This window comes from Lissotriton helveticus, chromosome 5_1 (genome assembly GCF_964261635.1).
Source record: "Lissotriton helveticus chromosome 5_1, aLisHel1.1, whole genome shotgun sequence".
Lineage (NCBI taxonomy): Eukaryota > Metazoa > Chordata > Amphibia > Caudata > Salamandridae > Lissotriton > Lissotriton helveticus.
The window spans coordinates 1,337,952,178-1,337,973,673 of record NC_136065.1 but is presented as its reverse complement, the minus strand read 5'-3'; the positions used below and the strand labels follow the sequence as shown (position 1 = coordinate 1,337,973,673).

The 21,496-nt window shown below is 50.2% G+C and overlaps 1 protein-coding gene across 2 annotated transcripts in view; it reads right to left on the bottom strand.

Moving 5' to 3' along the window:
- The window catches only part of CACNA1S (calcium voltage-gated channel subunit alpha1 S), a 488,710-nt gene that overhangs the window by 3,497 nt on the left and 463,717 nt on the right, over nt 1–21,496 (bottom strand). For both annotated transcript variants that reach the window (XM_078644201.1, XM_078644202.1), the window contains exon 42: nt 21,351–21,457. In XM_078644201.1, the coding sequence (XP_078500327.1) occupies nt 21,351–21,457 (107 nt within the window). The remainder of the gene's footprint in view (nt 1–21,350; nt 21,458–21,496) is intronic.

Sequence of the window (21,496 nt, the reverse complement as noted above, 5' to 3'; positions counted from 1 at the left end):
GAGAAGCAAGAATAGGGAGATCTGTGGTCGGGCTTATGATCAGTGGCGGCCGGCACAGGCTAGATTGGTGTGGCGGTGGGGTGGGGTAGGTGTGGGGCAGGCTGGAGGGGGAGTCGATAGACAATGGATTAGTTTAAATGACATTTTAAAAAAAACTCTAACATTGCGCTCGCCGCATCGCCAAGTCAGCGATGCTGCGAGTGCAAGGTAAGTGGTTTTATTAATTTTTGTATTCAATTTTAACGAATCTGTCATCTGTCATCTTCCCCCAACCCGACTCTCCCCCACTACTCCTTACCCCTCTTTCCTGCGCCAGCTGCAACTGCTTATGATTCCCTATTGTGTAGCAGACTCAGGGCATTCCCTCTAGAGTTCCACAGCTGAGCACTATAGTCAGCCACTAACCCACACTCGTTATGGGACGAATAATCCAAGTTGCTTCAATGTTAAAGGATGGTAGTGAGAGAGGAGTGGGCTATGAATACAGTGAAGGCAAAAGCCTAAGCAGGGCCAACTGGAAACCAAAACAAGCCCTGTTATAATGTTTTACATCAGGCCCACACTGCAGGAAGTAGCAACTAGAATGGGGCCACATGGGGCCAGGGTGGGCCCTGGCAGCTCATTTTGCTTTGAAAGCAGCCTCCTAGATTGTAGCCACCTGGGGAAATAGATGAATCACCAGGCCTGTCCTGGGCCCAAGTGTTGTGTCTGAGTTTAAGATAGGTGCAGACCAATAAAACACAGTGCTAACACCATTGGGCTTCCATGAGCAGCATATTACCGGTCTGTTTATTAAGGTAAGGCTATGGATTGCTCTTTGAAATGATCCACACACAGCTTCCAACGGTAATGTTTAATCACTATTGCTGTCTACTCACTCTGTGTGTCTGAAAATGAAAACATGAATTGGCAAGGCCAACCTGTCTTGCATTGGCTGCCAACCTTCTGGCTTTTGCAATGCTGTGGTTTTGCTATGGTTTTTGAGAAACATTATTGCTGGTCAAGCTAGTAGACCTGCATCAATTTAAATTAAAAACAGTGGCTAAAAGAAACAACATATTGTTGGGCATCTAAAAGCACACATTGCATTGGGTGTGCTCTTTGTAGAAAGGGCCATTGGCTGAAGCAGGCTGACCCCATGCTAAATGCTGTAGTGGGCAGAAGAAGAATGTGAATGTCACAGTAGCATACACGTAGATAAGGAGGGTTGGCTGAAAGTCTCCAATGAGAAGTACTTATACATTTAGGAAAATCAAGAGATCTTGGTTAAGTTTACACCTAAAAATTAGCCAAAGATAACTCCTCTCTATTTAACCAGCACCAACAAGTATGATTCTATAAATATATTTTAAAAATTGGCCAAATACTATTGTCCATTCTGCTTCTAAGTACTCCTCAACTCAAGTGAACCTAGGCATTGGCAGAATTGGTGCACAAGGAGGTGCACAAAAAGTGATTTGCTCAAAATCACACACAATGATTACCTTGTTAAAAAGTAGGCAACCTAATAATTACTTAGTCACTCTTTTCTGTCTTTTGTCATTTAACTCCATTCCTTCCATCTACATACATATTCTCAGTTATTTCTGATCTTCTTTTCTAGCCTTACTACCAACCTCTCCTTCATATCCTTGCTTCTAACTTTTCTTCCCCTTCCTCCCTCTTTGTTCCCTTTTTTTGCATTTCTTACTCTATCACCGCCCTTTTCATCCTTTGTTCATGGTTTACTTACCTTCTCATATCTTGCCCGCCTCTCTCCTTTCCTCACCTTTCTCATATTCAGTTCCTGCCTTCTTTCCATAAGACACTCTTCTGACAGGTACCAGTGCTCCAGAACAGGCCATAATGAGAGATCAATCTCCTTTAAACCTGTCTTTTGAGCTACTGAAATTAATCATTGTTAATACACCTAGTGAAGATATCTTGTTATATGCTTCCAAGGCTGACAAAATGTCTTCCATTGATTTGGCAAAATATTATTAACATCTATTATCAGTGTGTTAAAACTAGGTGTAATGAGGTTGTTGAGGATTTTTGTGCATTCATGTTTTTGTGCATTATTAACAACGTGTAGAATGTGGTTTTACATTCAATTATACATGTGCATACTGATATAGTACTATTGTCTATAAAAAAAAATCTTATGATGTGTAGAAGTGTGTTTTTCTGGGATAAATTTGGGCCTAGCAGCCATGGTTTTCAAAATGGATGCTTACCTAGAGTTAATTTCACTGTTCGTTATTTCAACAGCACACAGTCAAGCAGAGTGATGTTTGTTTATTTCAACTTTCACTCTTTTTGCTGATGTTCTTGATGAATCTCCCCAGCTTGGTCACAAACCTGCAACTTATTCCAAGGTCCTTCCACTAGCTCACTGTACCCAATAAATTCATAATAGCTTGCTGTTTTTCATATATCTACTTTATTCAACCATCTCCAGATGGCATTCGCTTAGAGTAGGCCAGAATCACTGTAATGATATTCATGGAGTGCTTAGGTGCTAAGGCAATATCATGCTTAATAAAACTGTGCTCTGATTTGATGTGAAGGTAACACATTTGATTACACCACAATGATTATGTAGTTTTACTGATTTAATATGCAAAAATGTATAAAAACCCTCCAGTTTGGGTGTGAACCAGAAAACTTTCCTGGAACACTTTCCTGTGCTGCTTGTGATGCCGTCCATTTCTCCCTTAATTTATTTTGCTGCCCGCTTGGGACTTATAACATTTTGATATTGCCCTTCTCTATTTGCCAAGATCCTTCGTGGTAGTTATTCTGTACGGCATCTTTTGAATTTGCTGATCTAGAACTCAGTTATTGAGTTGTCCCTTTCAGCTAATTGATTATTTCCTGATATTTTAATGGTTTGGGAGGTGCCTTACTTTAGGAACATATTGCCTCATGAAATTGAGGCTTAACACTGTCTCAAATTAATCGAATTCTGGGCGTTCTGTTGAGGTAGCTAACATTTAGGGTGTCAAAAGTTCAGGGTCCTGTGTGCCTACATCATCTATGCCTTAAAAGTATTTTAGAGCAAGTGAGCAATGACATGTTGAAATATATTTTCTCAAATATGCTAACTGCTGCATCGTTTGAGAAAAATAGAAGCTCATTGGCTCCATGGGTGCAGGCTCAGGAGAGGCAGAGTCAGCCATGATGGCTGACTGGTTGGTGCATTTAGGCTTAATTTCATGGGTTTCATTTTTAACTGTAATTTATCTGTTCTGAATTTTTCTTACAGAGGGAAATGTAAAAGTGTAAGCAGACAATAAAAGTGATAAAGGACTTGGATCAGGGCTGAAAGAAGGCACCTGAATGGTAAGATAATAGGTTCAAGAAGGTGAACTTTGGGGTACACCAGAGTTAAGCTACAGGGCCACACACAACCAACCTGTTCTGATTAGGTATACTATTATACGAAAAAAGGAAATCCATAGTTTCTCTAGTTTGGCACATCAAGTTCATGCTACCGCACGGACATGTGGCTTTTGTGGTTTCCACGAGCGGGCCGTAGTGGGCACCGTGTGTTTTCCCAGTCGGTAGAAGGGGTGGGGGTTGTTTTGTACCCATGGTGGCTGGTTTTGTTACTAGGGGCCGGTTTTGCAGCAATGCTGCAATATCTCCCCCCTGTAACAAAGAAAAGAGGGAGCAGTGCTTCTCAATAGCAAATTGAGCAGGGCTGGTTGCTGTTCCTAGACTGGCCCTGGTGGTCTCCAACCAGTCTGTTTCTCCAAGTAATTCCAACATAGAGACATTGGGAATCCAGGGAACATCCAACCTGTTCCTCCCCCAGGCATGCTACAAAAAGAAGACTTGAAATCTGGGTGAGTCTGTTTCTCACTTGGAATCCTGGGAGCAGCCAGTCTGTTCCTCCCAGGCAAAACAAAAGGGGATGATGGACGGAGCGTTTGAGCAAATCAAACACTCACCCCCAGTCAACTGATCTGGGTTTAATCCACCACCATTCTTTAGCCCACTCAGCTACCCCATTTCAGACATGGCTAAATGCAAATCAGTCTGACCCTGTGCCTCATGGGAACAGTACAGCCCGAACTGCCAAGCCATGTCTTCCATGGACCGGAAACAAGCATCCTGGGACCGGTTTCGGATTCATAATCCTCATCAGACAGGCTATCTTGAATCCAGTGGCCAAGTGAGCTAGGTGTGAGTGTTTGATTGATTCAGATGCTCCGTCCATCACCACCCCCTTTTGTACTGCTTTTGGCCGCCATAAGTGTGGCAGGGTATGCTCAGACGTGAGTCCCTTGCTCACTTTGCCACTGGATTCAAGCAAGCCGGGCTGAAGACGGCTGGAATGCCAGAAACCGGTCCTCGGAAGCTTGTTTCCGGTCCAGGGAAGACATGGCTTGGCAGTTCGGGCTGGACTGTTCCCATGAGGCACAGGGTCAGACTGATTTGCATATAGCCATGTCTGTACTGGGGTGGCAGAGTGGGCTAAAGAACGGTGATAGATTAAACCCAGATCTTTTGACTAGGTGTGAGTGTTTGATTGATTCAGATGCTCCGTCCATCGCCACCCCCTTTTGTACTGCTTTTGGCTGCCATAAGTGTGGCAGGGTATGCTCAGACGTGAGTCCCTTGCTCACTTTGCCACTGGATTCAAGCAAGCCGGGCTGAAGACGGCTGGAATGCCAGAAACCGGTCCTCGGAAGCTTGTTTCCGGTCCAGGGAAGACATGGCTTGGCAGTTCGGGCTGGACTGTTCCCATGAGGCACAGGGTTAGACTGATTTGCATATAGCCATGTCTGAACTGGGGTGGCAGAGTAGGCTAAAGAACGGTGATGGATTAAACCCAGATCTTTTGACTGGGTGTGAGTGTTTGATTGATTCAGATGCTCCGTCCATCACCACCCCCTTTTGTACTGCTTTTGGCCGCCATAAGTGTGGCAGGGTATGCTCAGACGTGAGTCCCTTGCTCACTTTGCCACAGGATTCAAGCAAGCCGGGCTGAAGATGGCTGGAATGCCAGAAACCGGTCCTCGGAAGCTTGTTCCCGGTCCAGGGAAGACATGGCTTGGCAGTTCGGGCTGGACTGTTCCCATGAGGCACAGGGTCAGACTGATTTGCATATAGCCATGTCTGAACTGGGGTGGCAGAGTGGGCTAAAGAACGGTGATGGATTAAACCCAAATCTTTTGACTGGGTGTGAGTGTTTGATTGATTCAGATGCTCCGTCCATCACCACCCCCTTTTGTACTGCTTTTGGCCGCCATAAGTGTGGCAGGGTATGCTCAGACGTGAGTCCCTTGCTCACTTTGCCACTGGATTCAAGCAAGCCGGGCTGAAGACAGCTGGAATGCCAGAAACCGGTCCTCGGAAGCTTGTTTTCTGTCCAGGGAAGACATGGCTTGGCAGTTCGGGCTGGACTGTTCCCATGAGGCACAGGGTCAGACAGATTTGCATATAGCCATGTCTGAACTGGGGTGGCAGAGTGGGCTAAAGAACGGTGATGGATTAAGCCCAGATCTTTTGACTGGGTGTGAGTGTTTGATGGATTCAGATGCTCCGTCCATCACCACCCCCTTTTGTACTGCTTTTGCCCGCCAAAAGTGTGGCAGGGTATGCTCAGACGTGAGTCCCTTGCTCACTTTGCCACTGGATTCAAGCAAGCCGGGCTGAAGACGGCTGGAATGCCAGAAACCGGTCCTCGGAAGCTTGTTTCCGGTCCAGGGAAGACATGGCTTGGCAGTTCGGGCTGGACTGTTCCCATGAGGCACAGGGTCAGACTGATTTGCATATAGCCATGTCTGAACTGGGGTGGCAGAGTGGGCTAAAGAACGGTGATGGATTAAACCCAAATCTTTTGACTGGGTGTGAGTGTTTGATTGATTCAGATGCTCCGTCCATCACCACCCCCTTTTGTACTGCTTTTGGCCGCCATAAGTGTGGCAGGGTATGCTCAGACGTGAGTCACTTGCTCACTTTGCCACTGGATTCAAGCAAGCCGGGCTGAAGACGGCTGGAATGCCAGAAACCGGTACTCGGAAGCTTGTTTTCGGTCCAGGGAAGACATGGCTTGGCAGTTCGGGCTGGACTGTTCCCATGAGGCACAGGGTCAGACTGATTTGCATATAGCCATGTCTGAACTGGGGTGGCAGAGTGGGCTAAAGAACGGTGATGGATTAAACCCAGATCTTTTGACTGGGTGTGAGTGTTTGATTGATTCAGATGCTCCGTCCATCACCACCCCCTTTTGTACTGCTTTTGGCCGCCATAAGTGTGGCAGGGTATGCTCAGACGTGAGTCCCTTGCTCACTTTGCCACTGGATTCAAGCAAGCCGGGCTGAAGACGGCTGGAATGCCAGAAACCGGTCCTCGGAAGCTTGTTTCCGGTCCAGGGAAGACATGGCTTGGCAGTTCGGGCTGGACTGTTCCCATGAGGCACAGGGTCAGACTGATTTGCATATAGCCATGTCTGAACTGGGGTGGCAGAGTGGGCTAAAGAACGGTGATAGATTAAACCCAGATATTTTGACTGGGTGTGAGTGTTTGATTGATTCAGATGCTCCGTCCATCACCACCCCCTTTTGTACTGCTTTTAGCTGCCATAAGTGTGGCAGGGTATGCTCAGACGTGAGTCCCTTGCTCACTTTGCCACTGGATTCAAGCAAGCCGGGCTGAAGACGGCTGGAATGCCAGAAACCGGTCCTCGGAAGCTTTTTTCCGGTCCAGGGAAGACATGGCTTGGCATTTCGGGCTGGACTGTTCCCATGAGGCACAGGGTCAGACTGATTTGCATATAGCCATGTCTGAACTGGGGTGGCAGAGTGGGCTAAAGAACTCTGATGGATTAAACCCAAATCTTTTGACTGGGTGTGAGTGTTTGATTGATTCAGATGCTCCGTCCATCACCACCCCCTTTTGTACTGCTTTTGGCCGTCATAAGTGCGGCAGGGTATGCTCAGACGTGAGTCCCTTGCTCACTTTGCCACTGGATTCAAGCAAGCCGGGCTGAAGACGGCTGGAATGCCAGAAACCGGTCCTCGGAAGCTTGTTTTCGGTCCAGGGAAGACATGGCTTGGCAGTTCGGGCTGGACTGTTCCCATGAGGCACAGGGTCAGACTGATTTGCATATAGCCATGTCTGAACTGGGGTGGCAGAGTGGGCTAAAGAACGGTGATGGATTAAACCCAGATCTTTTGACTGGGTGTGAGTGTTTGATTGATTCAGATGCTCCGTCCATCACCACCCCCTTTTGTACTGCTTTTGGCCGCCATAAGTGTGGCAGGGTATGCTCAGACGTGAGTCCCTTGCTCACTTTGCCACTGGATTCAAGCAAGCCGGGTTGAAGACGGCTGGAATGCCAGAAACCGGTCCTCGGAAGCTTGTTTCCCGTCCAGGGAAGACATGGCTTGGCAGTTCGGGCTGGACTGTTCCCATGAGGCACAGGGTCAGACTGATTTGCATATAGCCCTGTCTGAACTGGGGTGGCAGAGTGGGCTAAAGAACGGTGATGGATTAAACCCAGATCTTTTGACTGGGTGCGAGTGTTTGATTGATTCAGATGCTCCGTCCATCACCACCCCCTTTTGTACTGCTTTTAGCTGCCATAAGTGTGGCAGGGTATGCTCAGACGTGAGTCCCTTGCTCACTTTGCCACTGGATTCAAGCAAGCCGGGCTGAAGACGGCCTGAATGCCAGAAACCGGTCCTCGGAAGCTTGTTTCCGGTCCAGGGAAGACATGGCTTGGCAGTTCGGGCTGGACTGTTCCCATGAGGCACAGGGTCAGACTGATTTGCATATAGCCATGTCTGAACTGGGGTGGCTGAGTGGGCTAAAGAACGGTGATGGATTAAACCCAGATCTTTTGACTGGGTGTGAGTGTTTGATTGATTCAGATGCTCCGTCCATCACCACCCCCTTTTGTACTGCTTTTGGCCGCCATAAGTGTGGCAGGGTATGCTCAGACATGAGTCCCTTGTTCACTTTGCCACTGGATTCAAGCAAGCCGGGCTGAAGACGGCTGGAATGCCAGAAACCGGTCCACGGAAGCTTGTTTCCGGTCCAGGGAAGACATGGCTTGGCAGTTCGGGCTGGACTGTTCCCATGAGGCACAGGGTCAGACTGATTTGCATATAGCCATGTCTGAACTGGGGTGGCTGAGTGGGCTAAAGAACGGTGATGGATTAAACCCAGATCTTTTGACTGGGTGTGAGTGTTTGATTGATTCAGATGCTCCGTCCATCACCACCCCCTTTTGTACTGCTTTTGGCCGCCATAAGTGTGGCAGGGTATGCTCAGACATGAGTCCCTTGTTCACTTTGCCACTGGATTCAAGCAAGCCGGGCTGAAGACGGCTGGAATGCCAGAAACCGGTCCACGGAAGCTTGTTTCCGGTCCAGGGAAGACATGGCTTGGCAGTTCGGGCTGGACTGTTCCCATGAGGCACAGGGTCAGACTGATTTGCATATAGCCATGTCTGAACTGGGGTGGCAGAGTGGGCTAAAGAACGGTGATGGATTAAACCCAGATCTTTTGACTGGGTGTGAGTGTTTGATTGATTCCGATGCTCCGTCCATCACCACCCCCTTTTGTACTGCTTTTGGCCGCCATAAGTGTGGCAGGGTATGCTCAGACGTGAGTCCCTTGCTCACTTTGCCACTTGATTCAAGCAAGCCGGGCTGAAGACGGCTGGAATGCCAGAAACCGGTCCTCTGAAGCTTGTTTCCGGTCCAGGGAAGACATGGCTTGGCAGTTCGGGCTGGACTGTTCCCATGAGGCACAGGGTCAGACTGATTTGCATATAGCCATGTCTGAACTGGGGTGGCAGAGTGGGCTAAAGAACGGTGATGGATTAAACCCAGATCTTTTGACTGGGTGTGAGTGTTTGATTGATTCAGATGCTCCGTCCATCACCACCCCCTTTTGTACTGCTTTTAGCTGCCATAAGTGTGGCAGGGTATGCTCAGACATGAGTCCCTTGCTCACTTTGCCACTGGATTCAAGCAAGCCGGGCTGAAGACGGCTGGAATGCCAGAAACCGGTCCTCGGAAGCTTGTTTCCGGTCCAGGGAAGACATGGCTTGGCAGTTCGGGCTGGACTGTTCCCATGAGGCACAGGGTCAGACTGATTTGCATATAGCCATGTCTGAACTGGGGTGGCAGAGTGGGCTAAAGAACGGTGATGGATTAAACCCAGATCTTTTGACTGGGTGTGAGTGTTTGATTGATTCAGATGCTCCGTCCATCACCACCCCCTTTTGTACTGCTTTTGGCCGCCATACGTGTGGCAGGGTATGCTCAGACGTGAGTCCCTTGCTCACTTTGCCACTGGATTCAAGCAAGCCGGGCTGAAGACGGCTGGAATGCCAGAAACCGGTCCTCAGAAGCTTGTTTCCGGTCCAGGGAAGACATGGCTTGGCAGTTCGGGCTGGACTGTTCCCATGAGGCACAGTGTCAGACTGATTTGCATAGAGCCATGTCTGAACTGGGGTGGCAGAGTGGGCGAAAGAACAGTGAAGGATTAAACCCAGATCTTTTGACTGGGTGTGAGTGTTTGATTGATTCAGATGCTCCGTCCATCACCACCCCCTTTTGTACTGCTTTTGGCCGCCATAAGTGTGGCAGGGTATGCTCAGACGTGAGTCCCTTGCTCACTTTGCCACTGGATTCAAGCAAGCCGGGCTGAAGACGGCCTGAATGCCAGAAACCGGTCCTCGGAAGCTTGTTTCCGGTCCAGGGAAGACATGGCTTGGCAGTTCGGGCTGGACTGTTCCCATGAGGCACAGGGTCAGACTGATTTGCATATAGCCATGTCTGAACAGGGGTGGCTGAGTGGGCTAAAGAACGGTGATGGATTAAACCCAGATCTTTTGACTGGGTGTGAGTGTTTGATTGATTCAGATGCTCCGTCCATCACCACCCCCTTTTGTACTGCTTTTGGCCGCCATAAGTGTGGCAGGGTATGCTCAGACGTGAGTCCCTTGCTCACTTTGCCACTGGATTCAAGCAAGCCGGGTTGAAGACGGCTGGAATGCCAGAAACCGGTCCTCGGAAGCTTGTTTCCGGTCCAGGGAAGACATGGCTTGGCAGTTCGGGCTGGACTGTTCCCATGAGGCACAGGGTCAGACTGATTTGCATATAGCCATGTCTGAACTGGGGTGGCAGAGTGGGCTAAAGAACGGTGATGGATTAAACCCAGATTTTTTGACTGGGTGTGAGTGTTTGATTGATTCAGATGCTCCGTCCATCACCACCCCCTTTTGTACTGCTTTTGGCCGCCATAAGTGTGGCAGGGTATGCTCAGACGTGAGTCCCTTGCTCACTTTCCCACTGGATTCAAGCAAGCCGGGCTGAAGACGGCTGGAATGCCAGAAACCGGTCCTCGGAAGCTTGTTTCCGGTCCAGGGAAGACATGGCTTGGCAGTTCGGGCTGGACTGTTCCCATGAGGCACAGGGTCAGACTGATTTGCATATAGCCATGTCTGAACTGGGGTGGCAGAGTAGGCTAAAGAACGGTGATGGATTAAACGCAGGTCTTTTGACTGGGTGTGAGTGTTTGATTGATTCCGATGCTCCGTCCATCACCACCCCCTTTTGTACTGCTTTTGGCCGCCATAAGTGTGGCAGGGTATGCTCAGACGTGAGTCCCTTGCTCACTTTGCCACAGGATTCAAGCAAGCCGGGCTGAAGATGGCTGGAATGCCAGAAACCGGTCCTCGGAAGCTTGTTTCCGGTCCAGTGAAGACATGGCTTGGCAGTTCGGGCTGGACTGTTCCCATGAGGCACAGGGTCAGACTGATTTGCATATAGCCATGTCTGAACTGGGGTGGCAGAGTGGGCTAAAGAACGGTGATGGATTAAACCTAAATCTTTTGACTGGGTGTGAGTGTTTGATTGATTCAGATGCTCCGTCCATCACCACCCCCTTTTGTACTGCTTTTGGCCGCCATAAGTGTGGCAGGGTATGCTCAGACGTGAGTCCCTTGCTCACTTTGCCACTGTATTCAAGCAAGCCGGGCTGAAGACGGCCTGAATGCCAGAAACTGGTCCTCAGAAGCTTGTTTCCGGTCCAGGGAAGACATGGCTTGGCAGTTCGGGCTGGACTGTTCCCATGAGGCACAGTGTCAGACTGATTTGCATAGAGCCATGTCTGAACTGGGGTGGCAGAGTGGGCTAAAGAACGGTGATGGATTAAACCCAGATTTTTTGACTGGGTGTGAGTGTTTGATTGATTCAGATGCTCCGTCCATCACCACCCCCTTTTGTACTGCTTTTGGCCGCCATAAGTGTGGCAGGGTATGCTCAGACGTGAGTCCCTTGCTCACTTTCCCACTGGATTCAAGCAAGCCGGGCTGAAGACGGCTGGAATGCCAGAAACCGGTCCTCGGAAGCTTGTTTCCGGTTCAGGGAAGACATGGCTTGGCAGTTCGGGCTGGACTGTTCTCATGAGGCACAGGGTCAGACTGATTTACATATAGCCATGTCTGAACTGGGGTGGCAGAGTGGGCTAAAGAACGGTGATGGATTAAACCCAGATCTTTTGACTGGGTGTGAGTGTTTGATTGATTCCGATGCTCCGTCCATCACCACCCCCTTTTGTACTGCTTTTGGCCGCCATAAGTGTGGCAGGGTATGCTCAGACGTGAGTCCCTTGCTCACTTTGCCACAGGATTCAAGCAAGCCGGGCTGAAGATGGCTGGAATGCCAGAAACCGGACCTCGGAAGCTTGTTTCCGGTCCAGGGAAGACATGGCTTGGCAGTTCGGGCTGGACTGTTCCCATGAGGCACAGGGTCAGACTGATTTGCATATAGCCATGTCTGAACTGGGGTGGCAGAGTGGGCTAAAGAACGGTGATGGATTAAACCTAAATCTTTTGACTGGGTGTGAGTGTTTGATTGATTCAGATGCTCCGTCCATCACCACCCCCTTTTGTACTGCTTTTGGCCGCCATAAGTGTGGCAGGGTATGCTCAGACGTGAGTCCCTTGCTCACTTTGCCACTGTATTCAAGCAAGCCGGGCTGAAGATGGCTGGAATGCCAGAAACCGGTCCTCGGAAGCTTGTTTCCGGTCCAGGGAAGACATGGCTTGGCAGTTCGGGCTGGACTGTTCCCATGAGGCACAGGGTCAGACTGATTTGCATATAGCCATGTCTGAACTGGGGTGGCAGAGTGGGCTAAAGAACGGTGATGGATTAAACCCAGATCTTTTGACTGGGTGTGAGTGTTTGATTGATTCAGATGCTCCGTCCATCACCACCCCCTTTTGTACTGCTTTTGGCCACCATAAGTGTGGCAGGGTATGCTCAGATGTGAGTCCCTTGCTCACTTTGCCACTGGATTCAAGCAAGCCGGGCTGAAGACGGCTGGAATGCCAGAAACCGGTCCTCGGAAGCTTGTTTCCAGTCCAGGGAAGACATGGCTTGGCAGTTCGGGCTGGACTGTTCCCATGAGGCACAGGGTCAGACTGATTTGCATATAGCCATGTCTGAACTGGGGTGGCAGAGTGGGCTAAAGAACGGTGATGGACTAAACCCAGATCTTTTGACTGGGTGTGAGTGTTTGATTGATTCAGATGCTCCGTCCATCACCACCCCCTTTTGTACTGCTTTTGGCCACCATAAGTGTGGCAGGGTATGCTCAGACGTGAGTCCCTTGCTCACTTTGCCACTGGATTCAAGCAAGCCGGGCTGAAGACGGCTGGAATGCCAGAAACCGGTCCTCGGAAGCTTGTTTCCAGTCCAGGGAAGACATGGCTTGGCAGTTCGGGCTGGACTGTTCCCATGAGGCACAGGGTCAGACTGATTTGCATATAGCCATGTCTGAACTGGGGTGGCAGAGTGGGCTAAAGAACGATGATGGATTAAACCCAGATCTTTTGACTGGGTGTGAGTGTTTGATTGATTCAGATGCTCCGTCCATCACCACCCCCTTTTTTACTGCTTTTGGCCGCCATAAGTGTGGCAGGGTATGCTCAGACGTGAGTCCCTTGCTCACTTTGTCACTGGATTCAAGCAAGCCGGGCTGAAGACGGCTGGAATGCCAGAAACCGGTCTTCGGAAGCTTGTTTCCGGTCCAGGGAAGACATGGCTTGGCAGTTCGGGCTGGACTGTTCCCATGAGGCACAGGGTCAGACTGATTTGCATATAGCCATGTCTGAACTGGGGTGGCAGAGTGGGCGAAAGAACGGTGAAGGATTAAACCTAAATCTTTTGACTGGGTGTGAGTGTTTGATTGATTCAGATGCTCCGTCCATCACCACCCCCTTTTGTACTGCTTTTGGCCGCCATAAGTGTGGCAGGGTATGCTCAGACGTGAGTCCCTTGCTCACTTTGCCACTGTATTCAAGCAAGCCGGGCTGAAGATGGCTGGAATGCCAGAAACCGGTCCTCGGAAGCTTGTTTCCGGTCCAGGGAAGACATGGCTTGGCAGTTCGGGCTGGACTGTTCCCATGAGGCACAGGGTCAGACTGATTTGCATATAGCCATGTCTGAACTGGGGTGGCAGAGTGGGCTAAAGAACGGTGATGGATTAAACCTAGATCTTTTGACTGGGTGTGAGTGTTTGATTGATTCAGATGCTCCGTCCATCACCACCCCCTTTTGTACTGCTTTTGGCCACCATAAGTGTGGCAGGGTATGCTCAGACGTGAGTCCCTTGCTCACTTTGCCACTGGATTCAAGCAAGCCGGGCTGAAGACGGCTGGAATGCCAGAAAACGGTCCTCGGAAGCTTGTTTCCAGTCCAGGGAAGACATGGCTTGGCAGTTCGGGCTGGACTGTTCCCATGAGGCACAGGGTCAGACTGATTTGCATATAGCCATGTCTGAACTGGGGTGGCAGAGTGGGCTAAAGAACGGTGATGGACTAAACCCAGATCTTATGACTGGGTGTGAGTGTTTGATTGATTCAGATGCTCCGTCCATCACCACCCCCTTTTGTACTGCTTTTGGCCATCATAAGTGTGGCAGGGTATGCTCAGACGTGAGTCCCTTGCTCACTTTGCCACTGGATTCAAGCAAGCCGGGCTGAAGACGGCTGGAATGCCAGAAACCGGTCCTCAGAAGCTTGTTTCCGGTCCAGGGAAGACATGGCTTGGCAGTTCGGGCTGGACTGTTCCCATGAGGCACAGTGTCAGACTGATTTGCATAGAGCCATGTCTGAACTGGGGTGGCAGAGTGGGCGAAAGAACAGTGAAGGATTAAACCCAGATCTTTTGACTGGGTGTGAGTGTTTGATTGATTCAGATGCTACGTAAATCACCACCCCCTTTTGTACTGCTTTTGGCCGCCATAAGTGTGGCAGGGTATGCTCAGACGTGAGTCCCTTGCTCACTTTGCCACTGGATTCAAGCAAGCCGGGCTGAAGACGGCCTGAATGCCAGAAACTGGTCCTCGGAAGCTTGTTTCCGGTACAGGGAAGACATGGCTTGGCAGTTCGGGCTGGACTGTTCCCATGAGGCACAGGTTCAGACTGATTTGCATATAGCCATGTCTGAACAGGGGTGGCTGAGTGGGCTAAAGAACGGTGATGGATTAAACCCAGATCTTTTGACTGGGTGTGAGTGTTTGATTGATTCAGATGCTCCGTCCATCACCACCCCCTTTTGTACTGCTTTTGGCCGCCATAAGTGTGGCAGGGTATGCTCAGACGTGAGTCCCTTGCTCACTTTGCCACTGGATTCAAGCAAGCCGGGTTGAAGACGGCTGGAATGCCAGAAACCAGTCCTCGGAAGCTTGTTTCCGGTCCAGGGAAGACATGGCTTGGCAGTTCGGGCTGGACTGTTCCCATGAGGCACAGGGTCAGACTGATTTGCATATAGCCATGTCTGAACTGGGGTGGCAGAGTGGGCTAAAGAACGGTGATGGATTAAACCCAGATTTTTTGACTGGGTGTGAGTGTTTGATTGATTCAGATGCTCCGTCCATCACCACCCCCTTTTGTACTGCTTTTGGCCGCCATAAGTGTGGCAGGGTATGCTCAGACGTGAGTCCCTTGCTCACTTTCCCACTGGATTCAAGCAAGCCGGGCTGAAGACGGCTGGAATGCCAGAAACCGGTCCTTGGAAGCTTGTTTCCGGTTCAGGGAAGACATGGCTTGGCAGTTCGGGCTGGACTGTTCCCATGAGGCACAGGGTCAGACTGATTTACATATAGCCATGTCTGAACTGGGGTGGCAGAGTGGGCTAAAGAACGGTGATGGATTAAACCCAGATCTTTTGACTGGGTGTGAGTGTTTGATTGATTCCGATGCTCCGTCCATCACCACCCCCTTTTGTACTGCTTTTGGCCGCCATAAGTGTGGCAGGGTATGCTCAGACGTGAGTCCCTTGCTCACTTTGCCACAGGATTCAAGCAAGCCGGGCTGAAGATGGCTGGAATGCCAGAAACCGGTCCTCGGAAGCTTGTTTCCGGTCCAGGGAAGACATGGCTTGGCAGTTCGGGCTGGACTGTTCCCATGAGGCACAGGGTCAGACTGATTTGCATATAGCCATGTCTGAACTGGGGTGGCAGAGTGGGCTAAAGAACGGTGATGGATTAAACCTAAATCTTTTGACTGGGTGTGAGTGTTTGATTGATTCAGATGCTCCGTCCATCACCACCCCCTTTTGTAGTGCTTTTGGCCGCCATAAGTGTGGCAGGGTATGCTCAGACGTGAGTCCCTTGCTCACTTTGCCACTGTATTCAAGCAAGCCGGGCTGAAGATGGCTGGAATGCCAGAAACCGGTCCTCGGAAGCTTGTTTCCGGTCCAGGGAAGACATGGCTTGGCAGTTCGGGCTGGACTGTTCCCATGAGGCACAGGGTCAGACTGATTTGCATATAGCCATGTCTGAACTGGGGTGGCAGAGTGGGCTAAAGAACGGTGATGGATTAAACCCAGATCTTTTGACTGGGTGTGAGTGTTTGATTGATTCAGATGCTCCGTCCATCACCACCCCCTTTTGTACTGCTTTTGGCCACCATAAGTGTGGCAGGGTATGCTCAGACGTGAGTCCCTTGCTCACTTTGCCACTGGATTCAAGCAAGCCGGGCTGAAGACGGCTGGAATGCCAGAAACCGGTCCTCGGAAGCTTGTTTCCAGTCCAGGGAAGACATGGCTTGGCAGTTCGGGCTGGACTGTTCCCATGAGGCACAGGGTCAGACTGATTTGCATATAGCCATGTCTGAACTGGGGTGGCAGAGTGGGCTAAAGAACGGTGATGGACTAAACCCAGATCTTTTGACTGGGTGTGAGTGTTTGATTGATTCAGATGCTCCGTCCATCACCACCCCCTTTTGTACTGCTTTTGGCCACCATAAGTGTGGCAGGGTATGCTCAGACGTGAGTCCCTTGCTCACTTTGCCACTGGATTCAAGCAAGCCGGGCTGAAGACGGCTGGAATGCCAGAAACCGGTCCTCGGAAGCTTGTTTCCAGTCCAGGGAAGACATGGCTTGGCAGTTCGGGCTGGACTGTTCCCATGAGGCACAGGGTCAGACTGATTTGCATATAGCCATGTCTGAACTGGGGTGGCAGAGTGGGCTAAAGAACGATGATGGATTAAACCCAGATCTTTTGACTGGGTGTGAGTGTTTGATTGATTCAGATGCTCCGTCCATCACCACCCCCTTTTGTACTGCTTTTGGCCGCCATAAGTGTGGCAGGGTATGCTCAGACGTGAGTCCCTTGCTCACTTTGTCACTGGATTCAAGCAAGCCGGGCTGAAGACGGCTGGAATGCCAGAAACCGGTCTTCGGAAGCTTGTTTCCGGTCCAGGGAAGACATGGCTTGGCAGTTCGGGCTGGACTGTTCCCATGAGGCACAGGGTCAGACTGATTTGCATATAGCCATGTCTGAACTGGGGTGGCAGAGTGGGCGAAAGAACGGTGAAGGATTAAACCCAGATCTTTTGATTGGGTGTGAGTGTTTGATTGATTCAGATGCTCCGTCCATCACCACCCCCTTTTGTACTGCTTTTGGCCACCATAAGTGTGGCAGGGTATGCTCAGACGTGAGTCCCTTGCTCACTTTGCCACTGGATTTAAGCAAGCTGGGCTGAAGACGGCTGGAATGCCAGAAACCGGTCCTCGGAAGCTTGTTTCCGGTCCAGGGAAGACATGGCTTGGCAGTTCGGGCTGGACTGTTCCCATGAGGCACAGGGTCAGACTGATTTGCATATAGCCATGTCTGAACTGGGGTGGCAGAGTGGGCTAAAGAACGGTGATGGATTAAACCCAGATCTTTTGACTGGGTGTGAGTGTTTGATGGATTCAGATGCTCCGTCCATCACCACCCCCTTTTGTTCTTTTTTTGGCCGCCATAAGTGTGGCAGGGTATGCTCAGACGTGAGTCCCTTGCTCACTTTGCCACTGGATTCAAGCAAGCCGGGCTGAAGACGGCTGGAATGCCAGAAACCGGTCCTCGGAAGCTTGTTTCCAGTCCAGGGAAGACATGGCTTGGCAGTTCGGGCTGGACTGTTCCCATGAGGCACAGGGTCAGACTGATTTGCATATAGCCATGTCTGAACTGGGGTGGCAGAGTGGGCTAAAGAACGGTGATGGATTAAACCCAGATCTTTTGACTTGGTGTGAGTGTTTGATTGATTCAGATGCTCCGTCCATGACCACCCCCTTTTGTACTGCTTTTAGCTGCCATAAGTGTGGCAGGGTATGCTCAGACGTGAGTCCCTTGCTCACTTTGCCACTGGATTCAAGCAAGCCGGGCTGAAGACGGCTGGAATGCCAGAAACCGGTCCTCGGAAGCTTGTTTCCGGTCCAGGGAAGACGTGGCTTGGCAGTTCGGGCTGGACTGTTCCCATGAGGCACAGGGTCAGGCTGATTTGCATATAGCCATGTCTGAACTGGGGTGGCGGAGTGGGCTAAAGAACGGTGATGGATTAAACCCAGATCTTTTGACTGGGTGTGAGTGTTTGATTGATTCAGATGCTCTGTCCATCACCACCCCCTTTTGTACTGCTTTTGGCCGCCATAAGTGTGGCAGGGTATGCTCAGACATGAGTCCCTTGTTCACTTTGCCATTGGATTCAAGCAAGCCGGGCTGAAGACGGCTGGAATGCCAGAAACGGTCCTCGGAAGCTTGTTTCCGGTCCAGGGAAGACATGGCTTGGCAGTTCGGGCTGGACTGTTCCCATGAGGCACAGGGTCAGACTGATTTGCATATAGCCATGTCTGAACTGGGGTGGCAGAGTGGGCGAAAGAACGGTGAAGGATTAAACCCAGATCTTTTGACTGGGTGTGAGTGTTTGATTGATTCAGATGCTCCGTCCATCACCACCCCCTTTTGTACTGCTTTTGGCCGCCATAAGTGTGGCAGGGTATGCTCAGACGTAAGTCCCTTGCTCACTTTGCCACTGGATTCAAGCAAGCCGGGCTGAAGATGGCTGGAATGCCAGAAACCGGTCCTCGGAAGCTTGTTTCCGGTCCAGGGAAGACATGGCTTGGCAGTTCGGGCTGGACTGTTCCCATGAGGCACAGGGTCAGACTGATTTGCATATAGCCATGTCTGAACTGGGGTGGCAGAGTGGGCTAAAGAACGGTGATGGATTAAACCCAGATCTTTTGACTGGGTGTGAGTGTTTGATTGATTCAGATGCTCCGTCCATCACCACCCCCTTTTGTACTGCTTTTGGCCGCCATAAGTGTGGCAGGGTATGCTCAGACGTGAGTCCCTTGCTCACTTTGCCACTGGATTCAAGCAAGCCGGGCTGAAGACGGCTGGAATGCCAGAAACCGGTCCTCGGAAGCTTGTTTCCGGTCCAGGGAAGACATGGCTTGGCAGTTCGGGCTGGACTGTTCCCATGAGGCACAGGGTCAGACTGATTTGCATATAGCCATGTCTGAACTGGGGTGGCAGAGTGGGCTAAAGAACGGTGATGGATTAAACCCAGATCTTTTGACTGGGTGTGAGTGTTTGATTGATTCAGATGCTCCGTCCATCACCACCCCCTTTTGTTCTTTTTTTGGCCGCCATAAGTGTGGCAGGGTATGCTCAGACGTGAGTCCCTTGCTCACTTTGCCACTGGATTCAAGCAAGCCGGGCTGAAGACGGCTGGAATGCCAGAAACCGGTCCTCGGAAGCTTGTTTCCGGTCCAGGGAAGACATGGCTTTGCAGTTCGGGCTAGACTGTTCCCATGAGGCACAGGGTCAGACTGATTTGCATATAGCCATGTCTGAACTGGGGTGGCAGAGTGGGCTAAAGAACGGTGATGGATTAAACCCAGATCTTTTGACTGGGTGTGAGTGTTTGATTGATTCAGATGCTCCGTCCATCACCACCCCCTTTTGTACTGCTTTTGGCCCCCATAAGTGTGGCAGGGTATGCTCAGACGTGAGTCCCTTGCTCACTTTGCCACTGGATTCAAGCAAGCCGGGCTGAAGACGGCTGGAATGCCAGAAACCGGTCCTCAGAAGCTTGTTTCCGGTCCAGGGAAGACATGGCTTGGCAGTTCGGGCTGGACTGTTCCCATGAGGCACAGGGTCAGACTGATTTGCATATAGCCATGTCTGAACAGGGGTGGCAGAGTGGGCTAAAGAACGGTGATGGATTAAACCCAGATCTTTTGACTGGGTGTGAGTGTTTGATTGATTCAGATGCTCCGTCCATCACCACCCCCTTTTGTTCTTTTTTTGGTCGCCATAAGTGTGGCAGGGTATGCTCAGACGTGAGTCCCTTGCTCACTTTGCCACTGGATTCAAGCAAGCCGGGCTGAAGACGGCTGGAATGCCAGAAACCGGTCCTCAGAAGCTTGTTTCCGGTCCAGGGAAGACATGGCTTGGCAGTTCGGGCTGGACTGTTCCCATGAGGCACAGGGTCAGACTGATTTGCATATAGCCATGTCTGAACTGGGGTGGCAGAGTGGGCTAAAGAACGGTGATGGATTAAACCCAGAACTTTTGACTGGGTGTGAGTGTTTGATTGATTCAGATGCTCCGTCCATCACCACCCCCTTTTGTTCTTTTTTTGGCCGCCTTAAGTGTGGCAGGGTATGCTCAGACGTGAGTCCCTTGCTCACTTTGCCACTGGATTCAAGCAAGCCGGGCTGAAGACGGCTGGAATGCCAGAAACCGGTCCTCGGAAGCTTGTTTCCGGTCCAGGGAAGACATGGCTTGGCAGTTCGGGCTGGACTGTTCCCATGAGGCACAGTGTCAGACTGATTTACATATAGCCATGTCTGAACTGGGGTGGCAGAGTGGGCTAAAGAACGGTGATGGATTAAACCCAGATCTTTTGACTGGGTGTGAGTGTTTGATTGATTCAGATGCTCCGTCCATCACCACCCCCTTTTGTACTGCTTTTGGCCGCCATAAGTGTGGCAGGGTATGCTCAGACGTGAGTCCCTTGCTCACTTTGCCACTGTATTCAAGCAAGCCGGGCTGAAGACGGCTGGAATGCCAGAAACCGGTCCTCGGAAGCTTGTTTACGGTCCAGGGAAGACATGGCTTGGCAGTTCGGGCTGGACTGTTCCCATGAGGCACAGGGTCAGACTGATTTGCATATAGCCATGTCTGAACTGGGGTGGCAGAGTGGGCTAAAGAACGGTGATGGATTAAACCCAGATCTTTTGACTGGGTGTGAGTGTTTGATTGATTCAGATGCTCCGTCCATCACCACCCCCTTTTGTACTGGTCCTCCCAGGCATACTTCCAAAAGGATAGTTGGATTCCGGGGAACATCCAGCCTATTTCTCTTAGGGCTACTACAATGAAGTACTAGAAAGTTGAGAAACAACTGTCTTGTTTCTCCCATGCAAGCTTCCAGAGGATGCAGGAGTTCACCCACCCTTTTGCTCCTGGACATGCTACTATGTAGATACAAGAACTGCAAAACACTTCTCAAGTATTTCCTTCCTACACATGCTACTATACCAAGAGAAGGAACTCAGAGCTCCTACCAATCTGTTCCAACTAGACATGCTCCTGTTACAATAGAAGAAGAGCAGAGCCTTCTTCCAGTCTGCCGGACATCTGATATGCAATTACAAGAAACACTAAGCGCCTTCCAGCCTCTAATTATTGACGTGCAGTCACATGTAAATAGGAAGTACCGTACTCTGCTCAAGCCTATTGCTGCTGAATGTACTACCATACATATAAAAGACTTACAACATACTGCTACACTGCTCTGTCTAATCATTATAAAGTAGTAATACTGCAAATGCAGAGATCCTTTCAGGCCGTTTATTTTCAGTTTTCTTTCATACGCACAACGAAAACCTATACTTATACTCATATACTCCTATGTATACTACCATACATATCAGAAGTGTAGAACGCTTTTCAACATGTTCCTCCAAAGTTCACTATCACCTGGATGCAAGTCATGCAAAGCTCCATGCTAACACAGGAAATCCAGTCCCTAGCATGGAGCGCCAACCAGCCCGGCTTACCTGTTCTACAGGATCATAAGGCCTGGGTGTCTGGAGTGCTGTGTTGACAGTGGCAGAATTGTGATGGACATTTCCTGTCATTTGCTTGCGGAGTGAGTGTTGGTGACCTGGGAAGAAGAAGACAGAAAGGAAAGGAAAAAAAGGAA